Consider the following 27,725-nt stretch of genomic DNA (forward strand, 5'->3'; position numbering starts at 1 on the left):
CTGAGCCTGCGCGTCTGGAGCCTGTGCTCCGCAATGGGAGAGGCCAAGGCAGTGAGAGGCCCGTGTACTGCCAAAAAAAAAAAAAAAAAAAAAAAATCTGCTACCTACAGTCTTGCGGTCTCAAGAGTCCCCCCTTGTAACTACGCAGACATTTCCAACTCCAATCAATCCTTGCTTTACAAGCACCCTTACTTCATGACAGCTCCAATTATAATTGTTCACAAACAATTTATGGAACTAACTGTAGCCTTCCGTTTTTTGCCTTTATAACCTTCCTCCATTTTGTAGTCCAGGGGACCACGATTTTAGTGCTTCTCAAAACTGTCTCCCAGGCTGCAGTCCTAACAAGCCCCAAATAAATCCGTCTTAACTTCAATCAGATATTCGTTTCCGAAATTTTGGTTAACACTCATAATGCATAAAAGTATTATGTAATAGACTATGTTGTCATTAATTTTTACAGTCCATCTTCTTTGACAAGAAAGTCAGACTCATGAGGGCAGGGGTCTTTGTCTCTTTGGATCTTCATGGGTCCCATGCAGCCAAAATAGTGCTTGGAATGGAATAGGCACTTAATGCGTGCTTGTTAAGGAGGGTATAAATAGGATGGCACAGATGCCCTGTTTGTTTTTAGCATTCTGGCAAAGATATCTGCTCTCTCTATGTCACCCTTCAAGCTGGCATTGTTTGGTATACTAAAAAATGATTTAAATAAATAAATAATAAATCACAACTTGGAGAGCTATATCCACAGATTAGCCAAGTTCCCTGTGTAACTACGCGCTCACCTTCATTCCCTCATTCTCAGACTTCAGTGTTCCTTCAGTCTTCACTGAGATCCTAACCTCGTTCACATGGCCAAGAGCTATTTTGGCCACCACTTTTGAATAATTAAATAATGATTGATTTCAGCAATTTCAACATTTCACAAATATTTTCCTGAGATAAGCTCAACTCTCCATGCATTTTCACTGCACTTGCAGGTGAAATTATATTGACTCCCCAGCAAGGAAAGAAGATCATGTAATCCAATCCTTTATCTCTGGGTTCAGATGCCCCCTTTCCAAATAAACTATGAGTCACTCTCCAGACAGAAGCTGCATATGGTAAGTCCCTCTTCTTTTCAGATAGGTAGATCTTAGCTTCTAGAGAAGAACTGAATACATATTAAAATGTGGAGTAAGAAATATGTGTCGGTCCCTGAATGGGACAGTGTCACAGGCTTTATGGTTTTTTTGTGAGGGAATCAGAGACACAGCGCCTGGTCCACCTGCTTCTGGCTGCCCCACATCCCTCCTCTGTCTTGCCAGGCATGGCCCTGTCTGAAGTCTTTACTTTCTTGACCCTGACCTAACACAGTGAGGCTCATAAATTGAGTCTAAAGCTTCAGCGTCCATGTACTGGAAGATCAACAAGACAATGTTTATTGGACTCCAGCTCAGCATGGATGCACTTTGTGTCTGAGCGACAACCCGGTATCATGTGCCCATTTGGTTTTGCGGGTTTGGGGAACATCTGAAATATTAATGTCACTGTACCTCTCTGTGATCAGCACAGACTACATACATTTCAAGGAAATCTGGGTGCGTCCTCTTTAAGAAACGTGAAACCCCGGCCTGTGCTCACAGCCTCTGTACTTCCCAGCAACCCTCCGGGTGAGGCGGACCATTTCTCTGAAAGTTGGGGGTCACCGCCTCTTGCCGGGGACGGGAGCGTTGTGAACTACATTACCCTGAAGGCACTGCGCCGCGCGTCAGGGGCACTGGACCAATGAAGACTCGGGCAGAGGTACTTCCGTTCTGGAGGACGGCGTTTGGGCGGGCCTTCCGGCGTGGATCGCCGGCGACATTTTGTAAACTCGGATCTGTTCACTGGTGGGGAGGTTGAGGACGCTGGTCCAGTCCGAGATCAGGGAACCAGGAAGCTGCTGTGCCCGCTGCTCTGAGGCAGCTCTGAGGCGGGTCTGAGGCTCGGCGTGGGCGCCATCCAGCCTGACTCTGTTGCGGGTCCGGGACGGGGGCCGCCGTGCCCGGGCCCCACCTTCGCACACAGACTCCCTTGGCGGCGGCCGCGCTGATGGGTCCGATTCAGGTAAATGCTGCACCCTCAGGGCCCTCCCCCAACTCTTCTCATTCTGCACTGTTTCTGATCTTACCAATTTTTTCTTAACGCGTGTCCTATATTTATATTTATTCGTGCCCCCAAACCTTGGTTTTCCGAACTTTAAAATAATGACCTGCGTGGAGAAAAATTGCACAGAACTTACACATGCAGTTGAATAAGCAGCTCTAAAATTAGTATCTGTTAAGCGCTGAGGTCAAAAAATGCTACCCCAGAAACCGCCAGTGGGGTCCTTCAAAACAATTATACCCATCCCTCAAAAGTTAAGGTATTGTCTGTTGTTTAAAGTAAGCGTTTCCTTGCTTTTCTTGATAGTTTTGCCAACTATGTGGAAAATATTCGACGGCTGTAGTTTAGTTCCAGTCGCTTGTTTTAAAACTTAACTAATGGAATCATATAAGTATTCTGATGTGTTTTTCTTCATTTGCACAATATGGTGTGACCTTACCCATGTTTTTCATGCAGGGTATCTTCCTTTTTGTGTAGTAGTCTGTAGATATGAATACTGTACGTTTTCCTGTTGAAGGCCTTTTTTTGCCTGTGGTTTTTTGTTTGGGTTTTTATTCTCCGGTTTGCTTTCAGTATCTATAAGCAGTAGTACTGTATAGTCATACTTGCAGTGTGTTCTGGAGTATATAAAGCACACATCTGTCTAGTTTATATGTTAAAATTTTTATTGTATTTAAATTAACGTTTCCACTTACTCATCTTGTTTTGCTCCGTGTTACTAATTTTAACTTAGTTCTTTGAATGCAAATTATACTTAAAGTATTTCATAGTTTTTTTTTTTTTTTTTTTTTTTTTTTTTTTTTTTGCAGTACACGGGCCTCTCACCGCTGTGGCCTCTCCCGTTGTGGAGCACAGGCTCCGGACGCGCAGGCTCAGCGGCCATGGCTCACGGGCCCAGCCACTCCGCGGCACGTGGGATCCTCCCGGACCGGGGCACGAACCCGTGTCCCCTGCATCGGCAGGCGGACTCCCAACCACTGTGCCACCAGGGAAGCCCTCATAGTTATATTTTGACACACACTTATGCCTTACATAAGCTTACTTTTTTACAGTCTGCACACACACAGAGGCTTTTCGTGTTTTAAGAGATTGTGCTCTTCCACTAATATTTATTTTACTGTTAAATCATTTTCCTCTGGTGATCTTGTAAGAGAAAATGATTAAAATATTTTGTTAAAATACTTGTTTTAAGGGGGCTGAAAAGAATCATTGTAAGGATAAAAAGTCATTATAATGCTTCGAAACCCTAGCAGGATAGTAAGAGCTCAAGAAGATATTTCCATGTCTCTATAATGAGGATGGAATAGAGGTCAGGTCCTATATCTTGTTTCCTTTCTCTTAAGTTTAAAGACTCCAAAATGAGGTCCAGTTATCCCCAACGGCTGGAGGCCAGGCACCTTTACTGATTCTAGGAACAACCCCTTTATCAGAGATTCATTTTGAATGCATAGTCAGAAAATGGTGGTTCTGTTCTCTTCCACAGGAGAGAAAAGCATGTAGGAAATTACAGATAATCTGTCTGAATACTTATGGAAAAGTTAACACCAAAGAATATGGATAAGTATTAAAAGTACATATTCTTAAATTATACTATACAATGTTACAGTAATTTCAAATCAGAATTTAATCTATGGATTATGTAAGCTGGGATTTTATATAAAACAATAATTTTTAATATAACCAGAGTAAAATTTGAAAAGGAAGTATAAGAACTCCTGGCCACCTGTTAGGGCCAGCTACAAGCTATGGGAAGAGAAAAATCTGTTATTGGCAAGGGACAAACAGATAGAAAAAGGGAAACAAATGGAAGTGTCAGAAACAGACCTGTACATAAAATGAGACTAAATTTTGATATTTGTGGCTCAGGGCTTTAACAGTGCTATATGACCTGCCAACACCACTTCCTCACCAACACGATCCCTTATTCTTCTGGCTCACTGGGCTCCAGTCACACCATCCTTGTAGATGCTGCTCAAACACACCAGGCATGGCTCTGATAGAGAGGATTTTCACCTTTTTGTCCCACTTCTGGAAAGCCTTTTATCAAGTTATCCATGTGACTTTATGGCACAACTCTATAACATTTTCTGCCCTCTTTTACATGCTTTAATTTTCCCTTGAACATTTATCTTTGACTTCAGTATTAAACGGTTCACTCATTAATCTTCTTTTTCGTCTATACTGCTGATGGGAATTAAAGTTACATGGCCCTGCTCTTCCCACAGGTTCCACACTCAGCAGAACCACTTATGGACACTGCACTGGTGAGTGTCAGGTGTCATGGAACTCTTTTGCTGCCACCCTTCCTGGCCTTGGTATCTCAAGACCCTAGAGAAACTCTAAGCCCAGGTTTCTAAGTCCAGGCCAGAGGTTATATGGACAGATACCCATTTTTGGCAGCCAGTGGACTGAGATGTGAAAGGTTGTCTTAGGTACGGGGGTTAGTATGTACAAATGCTTGGGGATGAGAGTGAGATGGGAGTGTTCTAGGACTTCTAGGTCTCTGTTACTGTCTGGTGAGGATGGAGAGCGAGGGGGCCGGAGTCAGGCCTAGAGTGGTACTTTGAGAAGCTGCACCTAGAATGGTACTCTGAGAAGTCTGTTCTGAGAGTGACGGCAGCCACGGTACATTTGAAACAGAGGAGAAAAGTGATTTCACTTAGGATGTAACAGGCTACCCCTGGGTGCAGAGTGCAGAACAGACTGAGGGAGAGGACGACACGGAGATAATCAAGGAGGCTGTGGCAGTCGTCCAGATAAGCACTGGTTGTGGCTGGACAGGGTGGGTGGATGTGGACGTAGGAGAAACACTTGGCTTCTGGATTTGCTTTTAAAGTAGGGGCTGACCAGATTTTCTAAGGTGGAGGGATCACAGATGACTCCAGAGTTTTTTCCCTTTGCATCTGGAAGTGTGGAAGTACCATCAAACTGAGGTGCAGAAGTCAGTGGTAGGAGTCCTTTTTTTTTTTTTTTTTTGCGGTACGCGGGCCTCTCACTGTTGTGGCCTCTCCCGTGGCGGAGCACAGGCTCCGGATGTGCAGGCTCAGCGGCCATGGCTCACGGGCCCAGCTGCTCTGCCGCATGCGGGATCTTCCCGGACCAGGGCACGAACCCATGTCCCCTGCATCGGCAGGCGGACTCTCAGCCACCAGGGAAGCCCGGTAGGAGTCCTTTTTAGTGAGAGTATTATGATTTGGGTTTTGGCCCTGTTGAGTCTCAGCTGTTTCAGTGACTCCCAAGTATAGGAGACAAGTGGACAGCTGAACATGCAGATCTAGAGTGCTGGGGAGGCTTCAGGATGCATTAGGGGACAAGGGAGGAGAGGGGGGCTGTGGGTGTCACAAAGACATTCAAGGAACAGGACTGATCATCAGTGGCACAGAAGGGGGTGGTGAAAGTCCAGCAGGTGGCCCAGGTTTTCATGGGAGAGTGGCTGTGAAATTGATGCAAAGGGAAAGCAGAAATGGAGGTGAAGTGATAGAGAAGTCAGGCTGCTGTTACTTCTCCTCCTATGCACTCACCAGGCTTCTGTGGTGGAACTCGGGGAGTTTCTGTCACAGTGTCAGATGAGTTTACCTTAGGTGTGTCAAGTGGGTGTGGATTTTAAATGGGTGTTATATGGACAAGGTTCTAATTGGTGAAGAGACATAGTGAGGAATACAGAAGTGGAACCAGACCAGGGGTATTTAGATCTGCATGTTTTGACTGAGGTTAAAGTCAGGAACAAGGCCTGGTGGGGAAGCCTTCAGAATAGGGCTGGGGAACCGCCAGTGGAGAGTTGGGGTACGGTGGGATCCTGTTGCATTGGCAGGAACTTTCTGATGCCGTGTGCAGCGGTATGTGAGGAGGCAGGAGACATGCCAATTTTGTGGGCTGGGTGGTGGTGATGGGGATCAGCTGTATGAGGAGTTAGTTAGCCAGTGAGTAATATGCATGTGGGGAAGGTGTGTGACCAAATCGCCCCAGGGCCCTCATACCAGGAGTTTAAGAGAGGACGATGAGCCCAAGTTTGTTTGTGTCTAGGTAACGTGATCCTGGGGACTCAGGCTGTGTTGTCTCGCAGGAGAGGGAGGGGGCCCTGCATACCAGGTCCACAGCTTAGATGGCATCTATCTGTCCACTTGCCTGCTGCTGCTGAGAGTTGTACCTCGTGCTCAAGGAAGTATGAAGAGTTATTCGGTACCAGTGCCCTCTGAGTTAGGGAGCTGGGGAGGATGATGAACCCAGAGTGAGTATGGGTTAGGGGTACTTATGGGGTCCTGGGGAGAGAGGCTGCTTATGGAGACATCTGTCCCCGTCATCACAGGGCTCTGTGACCTTTGAGGACGTGGCTGTGTACTTTTCCCAGGAGGAATGGAGGCTTCTTGATGAGGCCCAGAGACTCCTGTACCGCGATGTGATCCTGGAGACCTTTGCACTTGTTGCGTCATTGGGTAAGGCCCTCCCACCTATCCCAGCGTCCTGGGCAGGTCTCTGCCTTTCCCCTGTCTTCCAAGGACAAGTCTGCTTTTTCACAGCTAGACAGTGGCCTCATCTCTGTTACTGCTTCCCTCTCATCTGTGTTGTTGGTGCCAAGGCTGAGTGACTGCGTATATGACCTCCTTTCAGAAGTATCCCCAGTACCAGCGGCTCTGAAGTTTTTTCAGTGAAGTTTTTCTGTGTCAAATGACTTGGAATTAGTCCAGCGGGTTCCATTAGTCTCAGCCACTCCCTGCTAAGTGGACTGCAGACCCATACACCACTGTGCTCCAGGCTCTGCCCTTTTCTGGCTGTCATTTCCTGGGGCCTGACTCTACCAGGAATTGTTCCGACCCGACATGGTCACTGTTTGTGGGGTCCACCTGGCTGTTGCTGTGATACTCTCCTCAAAGATTCAATATGTGATACTGTTTTTTTTCCCTGAGATTGTTTTGGAATTGATTGCCCTTGTGGGCCAGTGTTGACAACTCACCTGTCCTGTCTTTCCCTTAGGACTTGCATTTTCTAGGTCGCATGTTGTCCAAGTGGAGCTGGGAGGAGAACCCTGGGTACATGACAGAGTGGACATGACTGCAGGCACAACATGAGGGGCTCAAAGTGAGCCTGGGTCTGGTGATTGGCATCAGGGGAAGGATGTGATATTATGGTTGGAGTCAAGTCACATCAGGAACATGTCCTGTGCCCAGCACTGTTTTGGTGCCAAGGACAGTGACTGTGTACCTCATTTCTATCTTTCCTACCCATTCTTGACACTTTACTCCTTTTGTCACTTCTACCCTGACTTCGAACCCAGGATTATCCCTCGCTTCTCTGTCTTCCACTCCGCATTGGTCCTCTCCATCCTCACTCCTCTGTGCTTTTCAGTATTGGCCTACACTTAACATGTCATGAGTTCTGCACCTATCCTCAAGATAGTCCTTGAACAGCAGCTACTCAGTGACAATCGGATTTTCCTGGGCCTGGACACAGCTTTCCATACAGCAACCAAGGCCCTGGTGAAAACCGTTCCTGGAGGAGTGAGTTGTGGACCCCAGCTCCTCCGTGTGCTCCACCCCATCCTTGTGTCTTTTGCCTGGTGAGTCCTCCCTGTTCTGTGACGTGGAGAGGCCTAGTCTTGCACAGCTGCCCTTTCTTTACCTGCCCCTAGCTCCCTTGTCCTGAAAACAGTCCCATGGATTATTTCCTTGGTATGTCAGACACATATTTGATATTTGTGATGGGGCCGCCTCCTTCTACCAAAATCTACATGAAGTTCATCCATATGTCTGTGCTTTCAGGTTGTTGGCATGGAGCAGAGGTCAAGGAGACATCTTCTGAGCAGAAAGTTTCTGTAGAAGTGCCACGAATAAATACTTCAAAGACAGACCTGTCCACCCAGGAGGCCTATCCCTGGGAGAGGTGTAGCCTGGACTTGGAAGGTGGTTTGCATTTAGCTGAGGACCTTGGCACAAACCCTGGCCAGAAACTGTGTGGGTCAGGTGTGAAATTTCACCAGCACAGTGGAAAGAAACTCTTCAGAAGAGATGTGGGTAAGGCCTTTATGAACAGCCACACAGTCCATGCATCCAAGAAGTCTTCCACGTGCCAGGAGGCTGGGAAGGATTTCCCTGGTAGCTCTGGCCTTCTCCAGCACCAGGTCGCTCCACAAAAGGACGCCAAGTGTGCAGAGGCCTCTCACAATGGACAAAGGCAGTATAAGTGCAGTGAATGTGGGAAAGCCTTCTGCCGCAAGTACAGGCTTGCTCAGCACCAGAGAGTCCACACTGGAGAGAGGCCCTATGAGTGCTGCGAATGTGGGAAAACCTTCAGCTATAAACACATACTTATTCAGCACCAGAGAGTCCACACTGGAGAAAGGCCTTACGAGTGCAGGGAATGTGGGAAGGCTTTTAGCAACAAACCCACACTTGTTCGGCACCAGCGAATTCACACTGGAGAAAGGCCTTATGAGTGTAGTGAATGTGGGAAGTTCTTTAGCCAAAGCTCCAGCCTCAGTGAACATCAGAGAATTCACACTGGATCACGGCCTTATAAATGCAGTGAATGTGGGAAATTCTTTACCTCCAACTCCAACCTAATTAAACACCGGCGAGTTCACACGGGCACAAGGCCTTATGAGTGCAGCGAATGTGGGAAGTTCTTTAACCAAAGTCCCAGCCTCATTAAACATCAGAGAATCCACACTGGTGAACGGCCATATGAATGCAGTGAATGTGGGAAACTTTTTAGCCAAAGCTCTACCCTCATTAAGCACCAGAGAGTTCACACTGGAGCAAGGCCTTATAAATGCATTGAATGTGGGAAACTTTTTAGCCAAAGCTTCGGCCTCACTCAACACCAGAGAATTCACACTGGAGAAAGACCATATGAGGGCACTGAATGTGGAGAATTCTTTAGCCAAAGCACCCAACTTACTCAACACCAAAAAGTTCACACTACAGAGAGGCCTCTTGAGTGTAGCAAATGTGGAAAAATCTTTAGTCAAAGGTCTGCTCTGACTGAGCACCAGAAACTTCACAGCCCAGAGAGACCCTTTGAGTGCGGCGAATGTAGGAAAGCTTTCAGCCGAAGGTCTAACCTCATTCGTCACCAGCAAGTTCATACTGGAGAAAGGCCTTCAAATGAGATGAGAGCAGCAAATGAGCTGTCTCCTTAGTTAATACATCATACTGAATAGGCTCTGTGAGGAAGTCATCAACTGGAAGTTGAATGCCGTACATCTGAACAGCCCTAGTGTGCAGATTGCCTATGAGTACCAGGTTCGTAGGAAGCTTTTAAGGAGCTACACTCTACTTTCTAACCTGTGCAGGGCCCTTGCCAGACTAATGTCAGTGTGAGCTTCTGTGGTAAAACTCATCTTACCTCTACCAAGCGGCAGTCGCCTCCGTGTGATCAGGGTAGGTAGACCTCTGTGCTCTCGCATCCTGTGGAGGGAAGCATGAGTGGCCTGAGCACTTGGGTGTTGTCCTTCTCTTGTGTCTAACTGATCAGGCCATGGATTTAACCAGCTTTGACCAAGGTGACCCAGTCTGGGTTCTGCTGGTGGCTTACAGAGGGTTACCTTTTTCAGGGGCATTATTTCATGTCATACTCCGGATGGATTTTTCTAGCTCTATGTCACCTGTCTGGGAAATCTGTATACCTCAGTGTGGATAGTATCATGGCAGAGAATAGTTTTCATTGCAGTTTGTGTCGAATTTGCATTGTTGTCCAAGGCCTCCTGCAGGGCTTTGTGGGAATAATGTTGTGACCTGGATATCAGAATTTTTGGTGGGTCCTGACATCACCCTGAGATGAGGACAGTTGTGAGAACCACCAGTGTTTTTTGGAGCAGCATGAGTTCTCTTTTTCACAGAGGATGTCACATCATACTCCCAGTACTGTTCAAGAGAAGTTCTCTAAGTCCAACTGGAAAAGAGCCATGAGCCATAATGTCCACAACGTGGTGGGCTGGTGTTGCTGAGCATTAGGTTACAGACATTAGGTGGGAACCATATTTGGTACAGAAACGCTCAGGGAATTAATAGGGAGTGAGAGACAAGCGAACAAGTAGGGATGAGCCTTTTCTAAAGCTGCATCCAGTAAAGCAACTGTACTTTGATAAAAAGAAAAACTGCTGTAATTTGGGATCTTTAGGAAAATAAAAAAGTTGCATTCACAAATGTACAGGGATTATGGCCATTTAGGATAAAGTTTTTGCAGAAATCCTTAGGTACAGGGCTGTTTCTCTTCTCCTGAGGTCCAAGTCAGTGTCAGACTGAATATTGTAAAGGTTTCAGGATCCCATAGCATCTCCAAATTGTTGATCTCAAGGCCGTTGCTGCACAGTGAAAAAAAAAATGAGGAAGGGGTAAATCGTGTAGTCCTGGCATGTTGTTTTTATGACTCAGGAAGAGGTCCTGGATAACTCAAGTAGAAACACCTTTCATTGCTATAAAGATGGGTGTCTTTATTGCTACTGTGACAGTCCCTCCCATGAGACAAGAAGAGGTGATGGAGTTAACGTGTTGGTTTCCAGAGTTCTACTTTTCCAAAAAGGAGATTCAGATTTTTATGTGAAGCCAATTTTTAGTAAAACTTAATCGAGCTATATAGTTGGTATGCACTGAACGGAATATACTTAAAATGTACAGCTTGGTAAGTTTTAGTATGTGTAAAATCACAACCATCATTATAATAACAAACATCCATCAGTTCCATATCTACCTTCTGACATCTCTCCATGGGCTCCCAGGCAACTACTGTTGACTTTCTTTCACATTCGATTAGTTAATGTTTTCTAGAGTTTTAGTATCATTGGAATCTTAATGTGTTTACTTTTGTATTTGCCTTTTTCTTTCATGGTGCATAATTATCTTGAGAATCATCCAAGTTGCTGATGTGAATAGTTCTGTTTTTTTTCTTTTTGCCATGCCACAAGGCTTGTGGGATCTTAGTTCCCCGACCGGGGACTGAACCCAGGCCCTGAGCGGTGAAAGCACGGAGTCCTAACCACTGGACCACTAGGGAATTCCCTAATAGTTTATTGTTTTAATTCCTGAAAAATACACTGTTTGGATATACCACCCTTTGGTTGTTTATCCATTCATCTGTTAAATGATGGGGTTTTGTGGTTTGTTTCTGTTTTGGCTATCACAGATAAGCTTATTATGAACGTACATAAAATCCTTTATATGAATATATGGTTTCATATTCTAAAGTGAATGACTGTACCCTTTTGCATTCCCATCAGTGGTATGGGAGCATTCAAGTTCCCCTATATTCTTCACCTGCACTTGGCTGTTATATTATATATGTATTAAATATTAACCGGTTTTAAAAGTGTGTAGTTATCTTACTGTGGTCTGTTGGCATTTCCCTAATGGTTTATCATGTTGAACATTTTTAATGTGTTCATTTGCCAGCTGTGTATCTCAGATGTTCACAGTAGTTATTTTCCAACTGGTAGTGAATGTTGGTTGATACTTCCCTTTTTATAATAACTAAGAAGACAATAAACGAAATGTGTTAGAACTTGACTTTTCTGAAATTACTTTGCTGGGTGGGATGTTTGTGCTATTCCCAACGTACAGTCCTCATTAACTTATTCTCCATTACTTTTTTTTTTTTAATTGATTTTTGGCTGGGTTGAGTCTTCGTTGGTGGGCGCGGGCTTTCTCTAGTTGCGGCACGCAGGGGCTGCTCTTCATTGCGGTGCGCAGGCTTCTCGTTGCAGTGGCTTCTCTCACTGCGTAGCACAGGTTCTAGGCACGCAGGCTTCAGTAGTTGTGGCTCATGGCCTCTAGAGCACAGGCTCAGTAGTTGTGGCACATGGGCTTAGTTGCTCTGTGGCATGTGGCATCTTCCCGGACCAGAGCTTGAACCAGTGTCCCCTGCATTGGCATGCGGATTCTCAACCACTGCACCACCAGGGAAGCCCCGTTACTTTCTTAAGTCTAGACAAGTAATAAAACAATGAATCGACCCTTGGTTGTAGTGTTTGCCAACTTCCCTGGTACAAATACTCCAACTGTGACAATTTCAAGCTGTGAACACGAGGTTGTTACCAAACCGGGTAGCATTTCCAGAGGTACACAAGCCAAACACTGAGACACCAAGGTTTGTGGGAGAGAAAAAATTCATTCACAGGGCAGCCAAGGGAGGAGACAGGAGAGCAAGCCTGAGATCCACCTCCCTGGAGTTGTGGTCCTTGAGTTATTTATGGGATAAAGACACAGGGTTGTCTTAGGTGTGGGGAAATGTGAAAGGGTGTGAGAAAAGGTGAGGTGATCGGTGTGTGCGGATGTATCTGCATTACATGCTTCTTCATGGGATGCATGTTCAGAAATAGTCACTTTGCACGATCTGAGGGTGGAGTTTTTGGCCATCTGATGTCCAAAGGGCATTCATTGAACACTTGTGCAGGCCAAATTTTACGGGTTGGTAATTACAATCAGTCTTAACTAGCTCCAAGTGTGTAAGAGCTGACTCTTAAGTTCCTAAAAAACAACTGGGGGGACTTCCCTGGTGGTGCAGTGGTTAAGAATCTGCCTGCCGGGCTTCCCTGGTGGCGCAGTGGTTGAGAGTCCACCTGCCGATGCAGGGGACACAGGTTCAAGCCCTGGTCCGGGAGGATCCCACATGACCTGGAGCAACTAAGCCCGCACGCCTAGAGCCCGTGCTCTGCAATGAGAGAAGCCACTGCAATGAGAAGCCGATGCACCACAACGAGTAGCCCCCGCTCACCACAAGTAGAGAAAGCCTGCGTGCAGCAACAAAGACCCAACGCAGCCAAAAAAATAAAAATAAAAAATAACTGGGGCTCCCTTTACTATAGTGACCCATACATCAGAGGTGTGATTTACAGGGGTCGTTAGGGAGTCTTGTGATATTACTTAGACCATATGAAGCTTGGAGCATATGCAACTAAAGAGAAAAAAAAACTAAAACGAGCTTAATCAGTGAAGGCAGTTTACAAGCAGAGGGGTTTTGGCAAGCTGTTCCCTTATCTGTAGTTCTATAAGACAAACTCAAGGATTTCTGTTACTCACCAGCTTCTGTTCACCCTATGGGGCATGGTTTCAAGGTCACCCAGTGTGGACTTGGGAAGACGTGAAGTAGCACACCATTATAGTCTGTTTCCATTATACAGATACCCATAAATAACATTGAGAACATAGATGAGGGTAAAATGTAAAAGGATTCCGAAGGGACAAGTTTTGAGTATTTTCACTTGACCTGTGTAAAGGATGACATCACAGGCCTGAGTTGTCCAGTCTATTCATTCCAAAGAAATGTGTGGCACTTACTTGCCCAACTCCTGCGAGACAATCTCCAGGCTCTTGATACATTCACTAATAAAAGTGTCTATTTACCTGGTCCTTGGGTTGTGCTAGGCAGTTTATGCTAATACTGTGATTTATGGTGGGGGGGGGTCCTTAGGTCTCTGTATCAGTTTGACATTTGGAGAAGCTAGAGAGTAAGGTCAGCCACACAGGTGTCCCTGTGTGTGACAGATACTCCAAACACACCTGGACACCACCAAGGCTTGTGTGAGGTTCCCTGGTTAGCAATCCTTCACCTGTGCTGCCATACATTACTGCTGTGAGACCTAAGCGAGGGGGCAACTGGAACCTGGCAATGCGGTCCCACTTGCACTCTGTCCTATAGCACCATCTTCCTTTGCTGCTTTTCATCTGTATCCTTTCACTGTAATAAACTGTAGCTACTGAGCTTAACTTTCTTTAACTTTCTTTCACCTGTAACAGATATGTTTCTCTAGAACTATGTTTTTGGGGGGGGCTGCTTGGGTCTTTGTTGCTACTCGCGGGCTTTCTCTAGTTGCAGCGAGCTACTCTTCGTTGCGGTGCGTGGGCTTCTCATTGTGGTGGCTTCTCGTGGAGCACGGGCTGTAGGCACGGGCTTCAGTCGTAGAGCCAGTGATGGTGTCCCATCCAGTGACCGACACATATTTCTTACTCCACATTTTGATATGTATTCAGTTCTTTTTTATTTACTTATTTATTATATAAATTTATTTATTTATATAATTTATGGCTGTGTTGGGTCTCGTTGCTGCGCGCGGGCTTTCTCTAGTTGCACTGAGTAGGGGCTACTCTTCGTTGCAGTGCATGGGCTTCTCATTGTCGTGGCTTCTCTTGTTGCAGAGCACCGGCTCTAGGCACGCAGGCTTCAGTAGTTGTGGCACACGGGCTCAGTAGTTGTGGCTCGTGGGCTCTAGAGTGCAGGCTCAGTAGTTGTGGCACACAGGCTTGGTTGTTCTGCAGCATGTGGGATCTTCCCGGTCCAGGGCTCGAACCCGTGTCCCCTGCATTGGCAGGCGGATTCTTAACCACTATGCCACCAGGGAAGCCCTCTAGAACTATTTTTCCCAATTTTATTGAGTAACTACATAATCACTGTTAATAACTTCTTGTAATATTCATTTCAAGTATTTTTCAGAGATAATTTCAACTCCCTGTGCATTCACTGTTGCTGCAATTTCAGGTGACCTGATAAATCAGTTCCCATCAAGGAGATGGGATCATGGAATCCCAAACCTTTGTCTCCCGAGTAGGATGCCCCCTTTGTACCCAGGCTTCGAAGGTTAGAAGGTCACAAGCTATCTTGGCAGGAAATGACATGTGATAATTCGCTCTCCCTTACGGATAGGTTTCAATCCTTAAATATGCCTGTTTCTGAAAGTCTGCTGATTCCTGAATGCCAGACTTCCCAAAAGCTCATGAGACCTGCTCTGGCTTTTTTTGAGGTGACTGCCTGACAATTAGAACTCTCCCTTACAGGCAGGCAAACAGGAAGTTCCCTTTTTTTGTTGTTGAATTAGATACCAAGTTCAATTCACTGTTAGTTCACAAGTTTGCAGACCTTTCAATGGTTCAACCTGTTAAAACTTAGTTATGAGTTTGGACTTGTGACAAACTGATACACATGTGAGATTGAAAAGGCAATATTTTCTATTCTTGCTGAACGTGCTGTTATCTATATTTTGTATATACTGAATACAAAAATGCAAAATGCAAATGTAAATTTTGTGATGAATTTCCTAAAGAGTGGATATTCACTAAATGTGGTAAAAGTCCTCTCTGAGGTCTTTGTATGATACGCAGTTCATTCAAAATTGAAAATGATGGACAGATTACTAACAGTTAAGCATGAGAGATGTATGATTTCCTCAACTAGTGTCAAAGCAAGTGAAAAAATAATTTTTAAGACAAATTCAGATTAAGAAAGTAAAATAGTAATAGAAGTTGTAAGGAGCTTCCACACTGAGTATCATCAGTCCTCCAGCTCACACTACTGTTGATCCTGTGTCCCACTAATCAACGTTCAATGGACAAAAGGAACAAGATAAACTGGATGTATCCACTGTAGAAGCTATGTTACAACCTATTATGTTTATTGTGGAAGTCCCACTGAGATACTGTCTGCACTGCCTGTCACCGCAGACCCCAGCCTTCCACCAGGTGCAGTACCCACAGATGTCCCTTGTGCCTTGCTGCTGAAGGGCAACTTGAGTCCGTGAAGACGTGGTAAGTCAGCAGTAGGTCTAAACTCTGCTCTGTGTTAAGTTTCATGGCTTTTCATTCTCAGTTTGACACCTGGATTTTGTTGTTAGTTCCCTGTTGTTTGAGATACTTGGTGGATCAGGCCATTCCTTTTCATACCTTTTTTGATGTCCTTTGAGTTACGTTTTTTGGCTTTTTTTTTTCCTGGGCTGTCTGGACCACACAGGGAAGTCCTGTGTGCCTGTGTTTCTGAATAGCATAACTATCCTAAGGATGATTTGGGCCTTCAGTGGCCACTCTGGGGGACACTTGATTTGAACAAAAGGGTTAATTTGAAAGACATCTTTGAAAATAAAGGAAATAAGAGTTCTCAGGCCCAATGGATAGTATTTTTTCTTAGTATGCAGAGGACTCCAAATTAAATTCTGAAATAAAAGTTACATCACTAGGGCTTTCCTGGTGGCGCAGTGGTTGAGAATCTGCCTGCCAATGCAGGGGACACGGGTTCGAGCCCTGGTCCGGGAAGATCCCACATGCCGCGGAGCAACTGGGCCCGTGAGCCACAACTACTGAGCCTGCACGTCTGGAGCCTGTGCTCCGCAACAAGAGAGGCCGCAATAGTGAGAGGCCCGTGCACCGCAATGAAGAGTGGCCCCCACTCGCCACAACCAGAGAAAGCCCTCACACAGAAATGAAGACCCAACACAGCCAAAAATAGATACACATAAAAAAAAAAACTTTAAAAAGTTACATCACTAAAAGATTCTTTAGCCAAAACTAATGAGCAAGTCGACAAACTTCAGCAGGAACAAAGTAGACTCATTCCCCTGTAAATCCACCCTCTCCTTGTCCTGCAGTAGCCTCCCACATCCAGCGCTCCCACCCCCTTATCCTTCTGATCTCTCTCCTTAGCACCTCTCCCCCTACTCTCTCCCTTGCTCAGACCCCCTACTGTAACCGAGCAAAAGCCAAACTGACATTGAGTGTTTGCAGCTAAGTAAGAGTTTGTTGCAGGGCATCAATCAAGGGAGTGGGAGACAAGTCTGACACCCACTGCAACTGGGTCTTTGAGTTGTGGGGTTTTAGAGGGGAGGAACAAAGAAGCTGGAGTTAAATATCTTGTGACGTTTCTTAATCATAGTTTCAGGAATAAGGATGCCTATGGTTTACGAGTCTCTGGTCTGGTGGTCCATGACCAGTAAAGATCGATTGTATAGTAATTTAATCATTAAAACAAAAATATTTTTAAACTATAGGAGATGTTCAGACAGACTAGAAAAAATTCCTAATTTCAACAGTTGGGAGTTAAAGAGGTGCTGATGTTAAGAGCAGCTGTTTCATGTCATTTTACCAATGGTGTTAAATGTGAAGGTGGAGACCTAATTCAAAAATAGAACTTGGAATAATGAGCCCTGGGACATCCCTGGTGGTCCAGTGGTAAAGAATCCGCCTTACAATGCAGGGGATGCGGGTTCGATCCCTGGTCAGGGAACTAAGATCCCACATGCCACGGGGCAACTAAGCCCGCACGCCAAAACTACTAAGCCCGTGTGCCTCAACGAAGATCCCGTGTGTGCCACAACTGAAGACCTGACGCAGCCAAAAATAAATAAAATAAAAAAGAATAATTATCCCCTTTTGAACTATAAAACCTGGCAGCTCATATTTACAAGACAGGATCTGAAGAAAACGTGTCCTTGCAGACCAGCAGGGGCTACGGGGCCCACGTTCCAACCAACCACCTATTGAAAAGGACACTTGTAAATACTGTCAATAGAAGAGAAACTGGAAAAAAGGGTCTCCCATCTTATGAAGAAAAACCAAGTTATTTCAAATAACTCACAGATTTTCCCCATTTCAACAGTAACACTTGGACCATTGACTGAAAAATCACAAGCTTTCCTCCTGCTCTGTGATACCATCCCTGTAAATTTAATAGGAAGAGACTTACTAAACTACACACTGCTAATTATCCTATGGGTAAAAGGAGAAATTACAAGGGAAATTTTAAAAACAAATATTTTGAACTAGATGAAGATAAAAATGCTACATATAAAAATTGATGTGGGAACTTCCCTGGTGGCACAGTGGTTAAGACTCCACGCCCCCAATGCAGGGAGCCCAGGTTTGATCCCTGGTCAGGGAACTAGATCGCACATGCATGCCACAACTAAGGAGCCCGTGAGGTGCAACTAAGGAGCCTGCCTGTTGCAACTAAGACCCGGTGCAACCAAATAAATAATTAAATTTTTTTTTAAAAAACCCAAATCTACAAACCCATTATCATTCATCTATGTAGATGTAAAATACATTAACAAAATATCAGAAAACTGTCTTGGCAACATACACAAAGGATAATACAACGTGATCTGGGGGATTTGTCCCAGGAAATGCAAGGTTGGCTTAACATCTGAATATCAATTAATGGAATAAACCATAAAATAAAAGACAATAAGAACCCCCACACAGCCACACGATTAGTATCTCAATAAATGGAAAAAACTGGAACGGAGAGTGTAGAAATAGATCCACACAAATACATTCAAGTGGTCTTTGAAAAGGGAACAAAGAAAAAGGAATGGAGAAAGAAGTCTTTTCAACAAATGGGCTTTAAAAAGTGATCCAGGGACTTCCCTGGTGGTCCAGTGGTTAAGACTCCACGTTCCCAGGGACTTCCCTGGTGGCACAGTGGTTAAGAATCCGCCTGCCAATGAAGGGGACACAGAGTCGAGCCCTGGTCTGAGAAGATCCCACATGCCATGGTGCAACTAAGCCCGTGCACCATAACTGCTGAGCCTGTGCTCTAGAGCCCATGAGCCATAACTGCTGAGCCCATGTGCCACAGCTACTGAAGCTGGTGCACCTCGAGCCTGTGCTCCACAACAAGAGAAACCACCACAATGAGAAGCCCCCGCACCGCAATGAAGAGTAGCCCTCGCTCGCCAGAACTAGAGAAAGCCTGCATGCAGCAATGAAGACCTAATGCAGACAAAAATATAAATAAATACATTTATTTAAAAAAAAAAAAGACTCCATGCTCCCAATGCAGGGGCTCTGGTAGGGGAACTAAGATCCCACATACCCCAATTGAGCCTGTGCATTGCAACCAGAGAAGCCCGCACGCCACAGTGAAGACCCAGCGAGCCAAAATAAAAGTAATTAATTAAAAAAAAACATGCTAAGAGATAGTAAAATAGGTAATAAATTATGTATTCTGTTTATAAAATAAATAAACAATAAAAAAGTGATCCAGGGAATTCCCTGGTGGTCCAGTGGTTAGGGCTCCATTTCCACTGCAGGGGGCATGGGTTTGATACCTGGTAGGGGAACTAAGATCCCGTAAACTGTGCAGCACAGCCAAAAAAAAAAGTGACCCAGACACACATCTTATACCTTTTACAAATATTTTCTCAAAACTATAAAACACCTCAAAGATAACACAGGAGACAATGTAAGTTACCTTGGGTTTAGCAATCACTTTTTAGATACAACACCAAAAACACAATACATGAAAGAAAAACTTAGTAATCTGGACTTGACTAAAATTTAAAACTTCTGCTCTGCAAAAGACACTGTTAAAAGAATATGAAGAGGGACTTCCCTGGTGGTCCAGTGATAAAGAATCTGCCTTCCAATGCAGGGGACATGGGTTCGATCCCTGGTCGGGGAACTATCCCACATGCCGCGGGGCAACTAAGCCCGCACGCCACAACAACTGAGCTCACGCACCTCAACGAGAGAGCCCGCATGCTGCAAACTACAGAGCCCACGCACCCTGGAGCCCACATGCCACAACTAGACAGAGAAAACCTACATGCCACAACTAGAGAGAAGCCCACGCACCACAACGAGGAACCTGTGCGCCGCCACAAAAGATCCCACATGCCGCAACTAAGACCTGATGTGGCCCCCCCCAAAAAAGCTAGCCATCAAGGCTTGTTTAAAAAAAAAGAATATGAAGATATTCACCATATATCATTAGGGAACTGCAAATGAAAGCAACAACAATATACTATTACTACACACCTATGTGAATGGCAAAAATCCAAAACACTGACATCAAATGCTGACGAGGATATGGAGCAACAGGACCACTCACCCACTGCTGGTGGGAGTGCAGAATGACAGCCACTTTGGAAGAGAGTTTCTTACAAAACTAAACATACTCTTACTATATGACCCAGTAAATCATGCTCCTTGGCTTGGACCCAAACGAATTGAAAACTTATACCCACACAAAACCTACACACAATGCATAATGCAGGTTTATTGATAAGTGCCAAAACTTGGAAGCAATCAAGATGTCCCTCAGTCAGTGAATGGATAAACAAACTGTGGTATAGCCATACAATGGAATGTTATTCAGTAATACCTTATACACAAATCTTCATAGGAGTTTTATTTCTAACAGCCAAAAATTGGAAACAACCCAAACATCCACTAACAGGTGAACAGATAAAAAACAAATGTGGTATATCTATACAATGGAATAATTCTCAGCAATACAAACGAACAACTGATACATGCAACAAATGGATTAATCTCAAAATAGTTACAGTTAGTGAAAAAATGCCAGAGTCCCACTCCCCAGAAAGTATATACCATATGATTCTGTTTATATGAAATACTAGAAAGTGCTTGCTATTACTTGTGAATTGTGAGAAAGGGGGTTAGAAAGGACTGGAAGGAAAGGATCATAGTGACACAGGAATACTTAGGTTGTGTGGGATATCTCCATTATCTTGATTGCATGGTCTCATCAGTATATACACACATGGTGAAACATAAAACGTTTTACACTTTACATATATTCAGTTTATTTCATGTCACCATACCCCAATAAAGATGTTAAGAACTAAATATTTCCCATAAAAATCCGTATTTACCATTCCTCTTGGAAAGTCACGTCTGGCAACGGTTCTGGTTCCAGCATATCCCATCTCCCCCCAGTTTAGGGGGATGAGCCCTGCCTCGGTATCAGCAATGAGGTCCACGTCCACGTCCACATCAGTCACTAGGAATGTTGGCTGGGTCAGAGAAGCCCGATCCCTGGATCTCCCTTTTGTCAGTGCTGGGGTTCCTACCTGTGCCTGTGATGGCCATAACGTCAACAGCCGAGAGAGGTATAGAAATCTGCAAACCTTTAGGTTATCTACTGTGACAGTGCGTTGGCCACAGGAGACTCAGATGTCTGAAGGTCCTTACAATTTCTGTACCGTTCATGCCATACAGCCAAACTCGCATGGACATTTACAGATGCCTCCGTTAGAATAGGCACACATCCTCTCACTACACACAGTCATCCCCACTCCATTATCTCAGTGTTTCTATACCAACTATGATTCCCATGTTGCCCTAAAAGGCTAAAAAGCCTTCCAGTCAATGATACTTGCCTATAGGATTCTGGACATCAGAGACTGGCTCTTGTACAGGCCCAGGAGACAGAAATCCCTCAAAAGTGCTGGGGAATATGGGACATTCCCTAGGAACAAAGGACCCAATTCATGTTGCCTCCACAAGCACTGGAGATTTCCACACCGACTGTGCCCTCCTCAGAATGAACTCTGGGCTCACACGAAATCCTGACTTCTAGGCCACAGGTTTAAGTGCACAAAGCTCTTCAGTCTTTTCTAGCAAGCCTTGGGCAACAATGCAAACTAGGAGAAACTAGACTGAGAGGTGTTCTCTGCCATCCTGCTGTTCCTTCTGAGGCACATAACGTTGGCGCCAACAAAAGGTGTTCCTCCCTTCAGGCTGGCGAAACCCAATTTATTCTCAATCCATTAGACACAGTGAACTGACCTCCCAAGAGTAAAAACTGCCACAGCAGGCCTTTATCACTGCACAAACCAGAGTAGCATGGGGCAGGGAGTTCCAAAGTTGGGTGACTTGAAAGCGGGATAAATAAGTCACAGCTATCATGTTACAGTCAACACTGTCAAGGAAGAAGGGAAATCTTGTCTGGTAATCACCAGCAGGTTCCAGTTCAGATCCTTTCGGCCAGAGACAGATCATGGTCACTCAGCACCCCGTCGCGCGGAAGGAAATGAGGATCTTCAATACACTCAGAACATTCCCAATCCCCGAGAGGGATCAGGAGAGACACCACAGGGGTCCGCCTTTCCTGAGCATATTGGGGTAACTGACAGACGCTGTGGGAACGTAACAGCAATGAGATGGCTTCCACCACAGGCACTGGCAGTGATACAGCTGTCGAGAGCCCTGGACAGTTGAGGGAGTGCAACGCACCTCCCGAGAGCTTCTCACCTACGTGGTACTTATCGGGAATCTCCCCGGGGTGGATGTACAAGTGTACAAGGCAGACCTGCTGGCTCCCTCACAAAGGGCACTCACAGAGCTCTTCTCTGGTGTGAGTCCTAATACCTTGAGCAAGGATACAGCACATTTTCTGCATTCATAAGGCCTTCTCTAGTGTGAACTTTCTGGCTGCTAAACAAGTGTAACAGATGCAGCTAAAGGGCCACCAAAGCTGTTGCACTCATGAGGCCCTTCGCCAGTGTGAACTTTCTGGTGCCGAACAAGATGGGAGCTTCTGCTATAGGCTTTCCCACATTCACTGCACACGTAAGGCTTCTCTCCAGTGTGAACCCTCTGGTGAAGGATGAGGCTAGAGTTGCGGCTAAAGAATTTCCCACATTCCACGCACTCATAAGGCCTCGCTCCAGTGTGAACTTTCTTGTGCTGAACAAGGTGGGAGCTACTAATGTAGGCTTTCCCACATTCACTACACACATAAGGCCTTGCTCCACTGTGAACCCTCTGGTGTAGAATGAGGCTGGAGTTGTGGCTAAAGCATTTCCCACATTCACTGCACTCATAAGGCTTCGCTCCAGTGTGAATTCTCTGATGCACAATGAGGTTGTAGCTATGGCTAAAGAATTTTCCACATTCGCCACACTCATAAGGCCTTTCTCCGGTGTGGATTTTCTGGTGCTGTACAAGCGTGTCTTTACGGCTGAAGGCCTTTCCACACTCGCTGCACTCATAAGGCCTTGCTCCAGTGTGAATTATCTGGTGCTGAACAAGTGTGTCTTTGCAGCCAAAAGCCTTCCCACATTTGCCGCACACATAAGACCTTGCTCCTGTGTGGACTCTCCTATGTTTAATGAGGCTGGAGTTATGGCTAAAGAATTTTCCACATTCTATGCACTCGTAAGGCCTTGCCCCAGTGTGAATTCTCCAGTGCTCAATAAGGTGAGAGCTTTGGCTAAAGAACTTCCCACATTCACTGCACTCATAAGGCCTTTCTCCAGTGTGAATTCTCTGGTGCTGCACAAGGTGGGAGCTTCTGCTGTAGGCTTTTCCACATTCACTGCAGTCATAAGACCTTTCTCCAGTGTGAACTCTCTGGTGCTGAACAAGCGTGTTTTTGCGGCTAAAAGCTTTTCCACATTCGCTGCACTCATAAGGCCTTTCTCCAGTGTGAATTCTCTGGTGCTGAACAAGGTGGGAGCTTCTGCTGTAAGCTTTTCCACATTCACTGCATGTATACTGTCGTTTTCCAGTGTGAAATTTCTGGTGGGTTTTTAGGTGAGACAGGTGAATGAAGGCCTTTCCACACTCCTTACACACATGTGAAATTTCTCCACTATGAATTTTATTGTGATGAATAAGAGCCGATTTCTCCTTGGACAGATTTCCACATGGTCGGCACCTAAAAGCTCGCACTTCAGCCTGAGTTATCTGGTTGTCAAGGAGAGTGAAGGTGTTCAGGAAGGCTTTCCCACTGTCACTGCAATTGAGAAGCATCAGTTCATCATGGTCTCCCTGGTGTCGCCCGAGTCTGGAGCTTTGTGGAAAGGGCTCCATGAACTCAGCCTTTTTGCATGGACTCATTCCATTGTAAGTGCTTTGGTACTGGAACAGGCCAGAGCTATCCGGCAAGTCCATCCCTTCCTCCCTGCAAGTAAAAGGTCTCCCTAACATGTGGACAGCACAGCTCTTCACAAGTGAGGCCCCATCATCACCCCTTCTGACAGGATTCTTCCCACTATATTGCTTCTGGTGCTGAGAAAAGTTTTCACTGAACAGGAATCCTTGCCCACAGGGGTCACATGTGTACAGTTTCTGTGCAGGGCATGATCCCTGGTGTTCAGCCAGGTGCAAAATGTCTTTCAAGAGTGGGTCACATATCTCACGTGGGTGGGCTTTCTGGATAAATGGACATGACTCAGGAGTCCTGACCTCTGATACTCCTACAAAAACGCTCTGCTCAGAAGGAGCCTCCTCACTGTTTGATTCACACCAACAACCTGAAAGCAAAGAAATGCTAGTGAAGGACATGTTCACTTTGGTGGGAAGCAGCAACTCCATCACATATGTATGTGTGACACACCAATGAATGAGTCCACTGGCTTTTGGCAGGATGAGGGAGCCAGGATCAGGGTGAGGAAGGGCCCGTTGTCAGTCCAGGGCCTCTAAACGTCACAGTACGGAGGAACTCTAATGCTGGGTTAAGACACAATGATGGTGGACAGTACCAGAAGTAGAGGCAAGGTCTCCAACTCACTCCTCTACAAAAGGGTTTCAGCAGGGCCTTGGCTGCTGGTGTCAGGTGAGCTCTGTGCAGAAAGCTGTGTCCAGGCCCAGGAAAATCTGATTGCAAGTAAGTAGCTTGTTCTTAAGGACTACATACGGATATGTGCACAACTCATGACACATTACAGTAGCCAATGTTGCAGAGCAATGCAGACGGGGAAGAGGAGAATGAGTGAGAGACACGGAGGCCAGAGAGGTGGAGAAACAGCCAAAGGATGGAAAACAGAAGAGAAACGTCAAGTGCCAAGTATGGAGAAGGAAAGGGAGAAGTGAGGTACTGCTATGTGCCTTGGCAAGAAAACACTGGTGAACACAAAGCAGGTTGACAGTACGAACGTGAACTCAGCCCTAAGATGGCTCTCTTTCAGCTCCCATGCGGCAGGGCCAGGCCCTCTCTGGCCTTTCTCACTGTGCTGCAGTCAGGGCTCCCTGTCAGGCACCCGGGGCTTCCCGCCCCTCTCCACCTGGGCAACTACATAGGATCTGGAAGATGTAAGTTGTAAAAAAAAAAACAAAACAAAACATAGGGGAAACTATCACAACATTATGAATCAACTATACTCCAAGAAAAAACAAACAAAACACAGAGCAGATGAATGGCCTAGACAGACCCATACCACACAAAAAAGAAAATGTTAAAAAAAACCCGAAGGAGGATTTGGCGGAACATCCCTGTGCCTTCCACAAGCAGTGACCATGTCAGTACCTACAATTCCTGGCATAGTCATGCCCCAGGAAATCTCAGCCAGAAGATGGGGGCAGAACATGGACACAGAGGCATTATGGATGTGGAAGTGCCCAAGCCAGGCAGAATCTGTGAAGTAGACTGAAAGGGCCCTGAACTCCTAACCCGATCCTGAAAGGCTTTGGGCAGAGGTGTCGGGACTGCTCAGCAAGGGAGGGGACACCACACACGGCCCAGCCTCGGCACCCACAGCGCCTACTCTGGGAACCAAAGAAGGGAAGGAGAAGAGTCACTGATCTGGCTGGACTGAAAGAGCTGCCCCAAGGGAAGTGGGGGAAAAGCAAACCCCAAGGACACTGGAGCGGGCATGAGGGCCTGTGGAAGGCAGCCTCTCTGATGGCCCCCAAGAATGCCTACCTCCCAGTATTCCCGCCCCTGTGCAGGCCACTTCCCTTGACCATAGGCTGGACTGATTGACCCATTTCTAAGGAACAGAACAGGGCAAAAACGATGGGACCATTTTCTCCAGGTCAGGTTAGAAAAAGACCAGCAACCATCGTGGACATTCTCGCTTGCGCACTTGCTCAGAGAAGGCACCTTCCACGTTACGAGGTGCACTACAGAAAGGCCACCATGACAAGGAACCGAGGGAGGCCTCTGACCAACAGCCAGTGAGGAACTAATGCTCACGGGTCAACAAGCCGCAAGAAACTACATCTTGGAAACAGAAAACATGAGTGAGTTTGTAAGTGGATTCTTCCCGAGAATGGCCTTCGGATGAGAACACAGGTTTGGCTGACAGCTTGACTGAAACCTCATGAGAGACCCTGAGCCAAAAGCAGCCAGGTAAGCTGTGACGAGCGAGGTTCCTGATACACTGAAAGTTACATAACGCATTTTAATTGTTTTAAGTTGCTCACTTTTGGAGTAATTTGCCATGTACCAACAGATAACTGAAACAGGGACTTACCCAGAGAGGCCACAAGTGCAAAGTTCTCCAGCATCACGTCACGGTACAGCAGTCTCTGAGCTTCCTCAAGGAGCTCCCACTCCTCCCAGCAGAAGTACACAAATACATCCTCGAAGGTCACACAGCCCTGCCACGATGGGGACAATTGAGCCCACGGACAACAGGACTCCCCAGTCTACCCATTAACCTACCCACCCGCTGGTCCCTATCCTCCCCAGCTGCCCAATTCAGAGGCGATACTAGGCCTTGACACAACTATTGCCTGCTCTCTCCTGTCCCTCTGATCACTGTGTGCAGCCCAGAGCAGAACCAGGCAGGTGGGCAGATATGTATTATGTAAGCTATGGGTCTTGCATGAAGGGCACCAAACACTCTCCTGCTGGCATCCTCCAGAACATGCCTCCCAGAAACAACTAAGGCCATCAGGTCACACTCCTCCCAACACGTATCACTCTGAACCACACTTTCCTCATGTCTGGGACCACACCCCATTCACACTGACAACCTTCTGATCCACACCATATGCACCTCCAAGGCAACCCCCACTCCGGAAGCCATTTTGCATACAGAATCCAGGAAGTACTCATATGTCTTTATGCCAGGCACCACTGCCACCCAGGTGCCTAAGGATTCCCAACTCAACCTTACCTCCAAGCATTTACACATGCTGTTCCTGTGTCTAATACACCCTTCCAGTCCTCATCCCATTGGCTACCAGAAGCAGGAACCTCTTCATATAACTGTTGGCTTAGATTCAGGATACTGGGCTAGAAAGGACCCCTCCTTTAAAGCCCCCAGACTCAAGTGCAGGGAGAGGGACAGGAGAAGAGTCCCAGAATCTCACTATCTCTCATCAGAAAATCTCCAACGGCCCTAGTTTAAAAACATATACAAAATCCATACACCTCTCTAACCTCCACTGCCACCACTCTGGTCCACCCACCATCAACACTCACCTGGACTATTGCTGTAGACTCCATCCTGGTCTCCCTGCCCACCCTCAGGCTTCCCCAATCTTTCCACTCTGCTACAAGAAGAAGCCTGTTAACACCTATGTCAGATCACCTCCCTTCTCTGTTACAAACCTTCCATGGCTCCCGCCACCATCAGAAAAGAGGCCCAGCTCCTCAGGCTGCCATTCCAGGCCTGATCCATGACTGCCAGCTCTCTATTCTCACCAAACGTAACAGAAACCGGCGGTTTCCTGAACACTCCTAATTCATTCTCACCTCCAAGTTTTTGTACCAGTTGGCTCCTGGGCCTGGGAAACCATTTCACGCCTCACCCCATCAACACTGGAATGGGAACCTCGCCACATATCCACCGTCAAGGACCGCCCTTCACCGCCTTTATACTCAAGAGAAGGGAGCGATGAAGGCGAAGTGCTGAAAGCCCTAGAACACACCATCCCCTACACCTGAGGCGGCGACGGCTTGAGGGACCCTCCACTCACCTGAGCTCGGTCCCTAAGCGCCGCGGCCGCCATGCGATCCTCTGAGCAGAACCGGGTCGAGAAGCTGGTGACTGGAGCGGGCTCTGCGGGAGCAGCCGAACCCCCACCCCACACTGGGCGGAGTGGCCTCGGGACGACTGTCGCACTCAGAGCCCCAGGCTCCCCCTTGTAAAAAGGCGCTCAGGCTCAGGGTGCCGCCTCCGGAAGCGGACGAGGACGGAGGGCGGGTGCGAAGGCCTCGGAAAGAGCGCAGCCCCGGCTGACACCTCCGCGCAAGGCGGCCCGTCCCACGACGGGGACCATGGATCCTAACAACGGCGCGGAGGGAGGTCCTATCCTTTCTACTGCCCTTCCCTGTTCGCTTCCGAAGAGCCGCACGGAAGGCGGACCCCAGCAAGGCCTCCCAGCCAACCTCCACAGCCACTCCGGACAGCCCTGGCGCAA

At 46.5% G+C, this 27,725-nt stretch overlaps 2 protein-coding genes across 5 annotated transcripts; one reads left to right on the top strand and one right to left on the bottom strand.

The window, feature by feature from the left end:
- Positions 1-1,740: 1,740 nt before the first annotated feature.
- Positions 1,741-11,433, top strand: LOC309794611 (uncharacterized protein). 3 transcript variants are annotated; one of them, XR_014292155.1, is made up of 5 exons: positions 1,741-2,091; positions 4,356-4,394; positions 6,437-6,563; positions 7,102-7,684; positions 7,887-11,433. XR_014292155.1 is itself a non-coding variant. In XM_082606316.1 (4 exons), exons 1-4 carry the CDS (start codon positions 2,077-2,079, stop codon positions 9,263-9,265), a joined length of 1,560 nt encoding a protein of 519 aa, XP_082462442.1. In that variant the 5' UTR covers positions 1,748-2,076; the 3' UTR covers positions 9,266-11,433. The 3 variants fall into 3 exon arrangements, 2 of the variants coding, with proteins under 2 accessions (XP_082462442.1, XP_082462443.1); XM_082606316.1 differs by lacking the exon at positions 7,102-7,684 and having other exon boundaries at positions 1,748-2,091; XM_082606317.1 differs by lacking the exons at positions 4,356-4,394; positions 7,102-7,684 and having other exon boundaries at positions 1,749-2,091.
- On the bottom strand, positions 9,984-27,698 carry LOC309794608 (zinc finger protein 304-like). Of its 2 annotated transcripts, none has more exons than XM_082606310.1 (3): positions 27,282-27,698; positions 25,829-25,955; positions 9,984-10,429 (listed from the first exon to the last, which is right to left on the bottom strand). In XM_082606310.1, the coding sequence occupies exons 1-3, from the start codon at positions 27,312-27,314 to the stop codon at positions 10,362-10,364; spliced, it is 228 nt and encodes a 75-aa protein (XP_082462436.1). In that variant the 5' UTR covers positions 27,315-27,698; the 3' UTR covers positions 9,984-10,361. The 2 variants fall into 2 exon arrangements, with proteins under 2 accessions (XP_082462436.1, XP_082462435.1); XM_082606309.1 differs by lacking the exon at positions 9,984-10,429 and adding an exon at positions 19,654-23,887.
- Between the last annotated feature and the right edge of the window lie 27 nt (positions 27,699-27,725).

Source organism: Mesoplodon mirus (assembly GCF_964341445.2).
Source record: "Mesoplodon mirus genome assembly, chromosome: 19".
NCBI lineage: Eukaryota > Metazoa > Chordata > Mammalia > Artiodactyla > Ziphiidae > Mesoplodon > Mesoplodon mirus.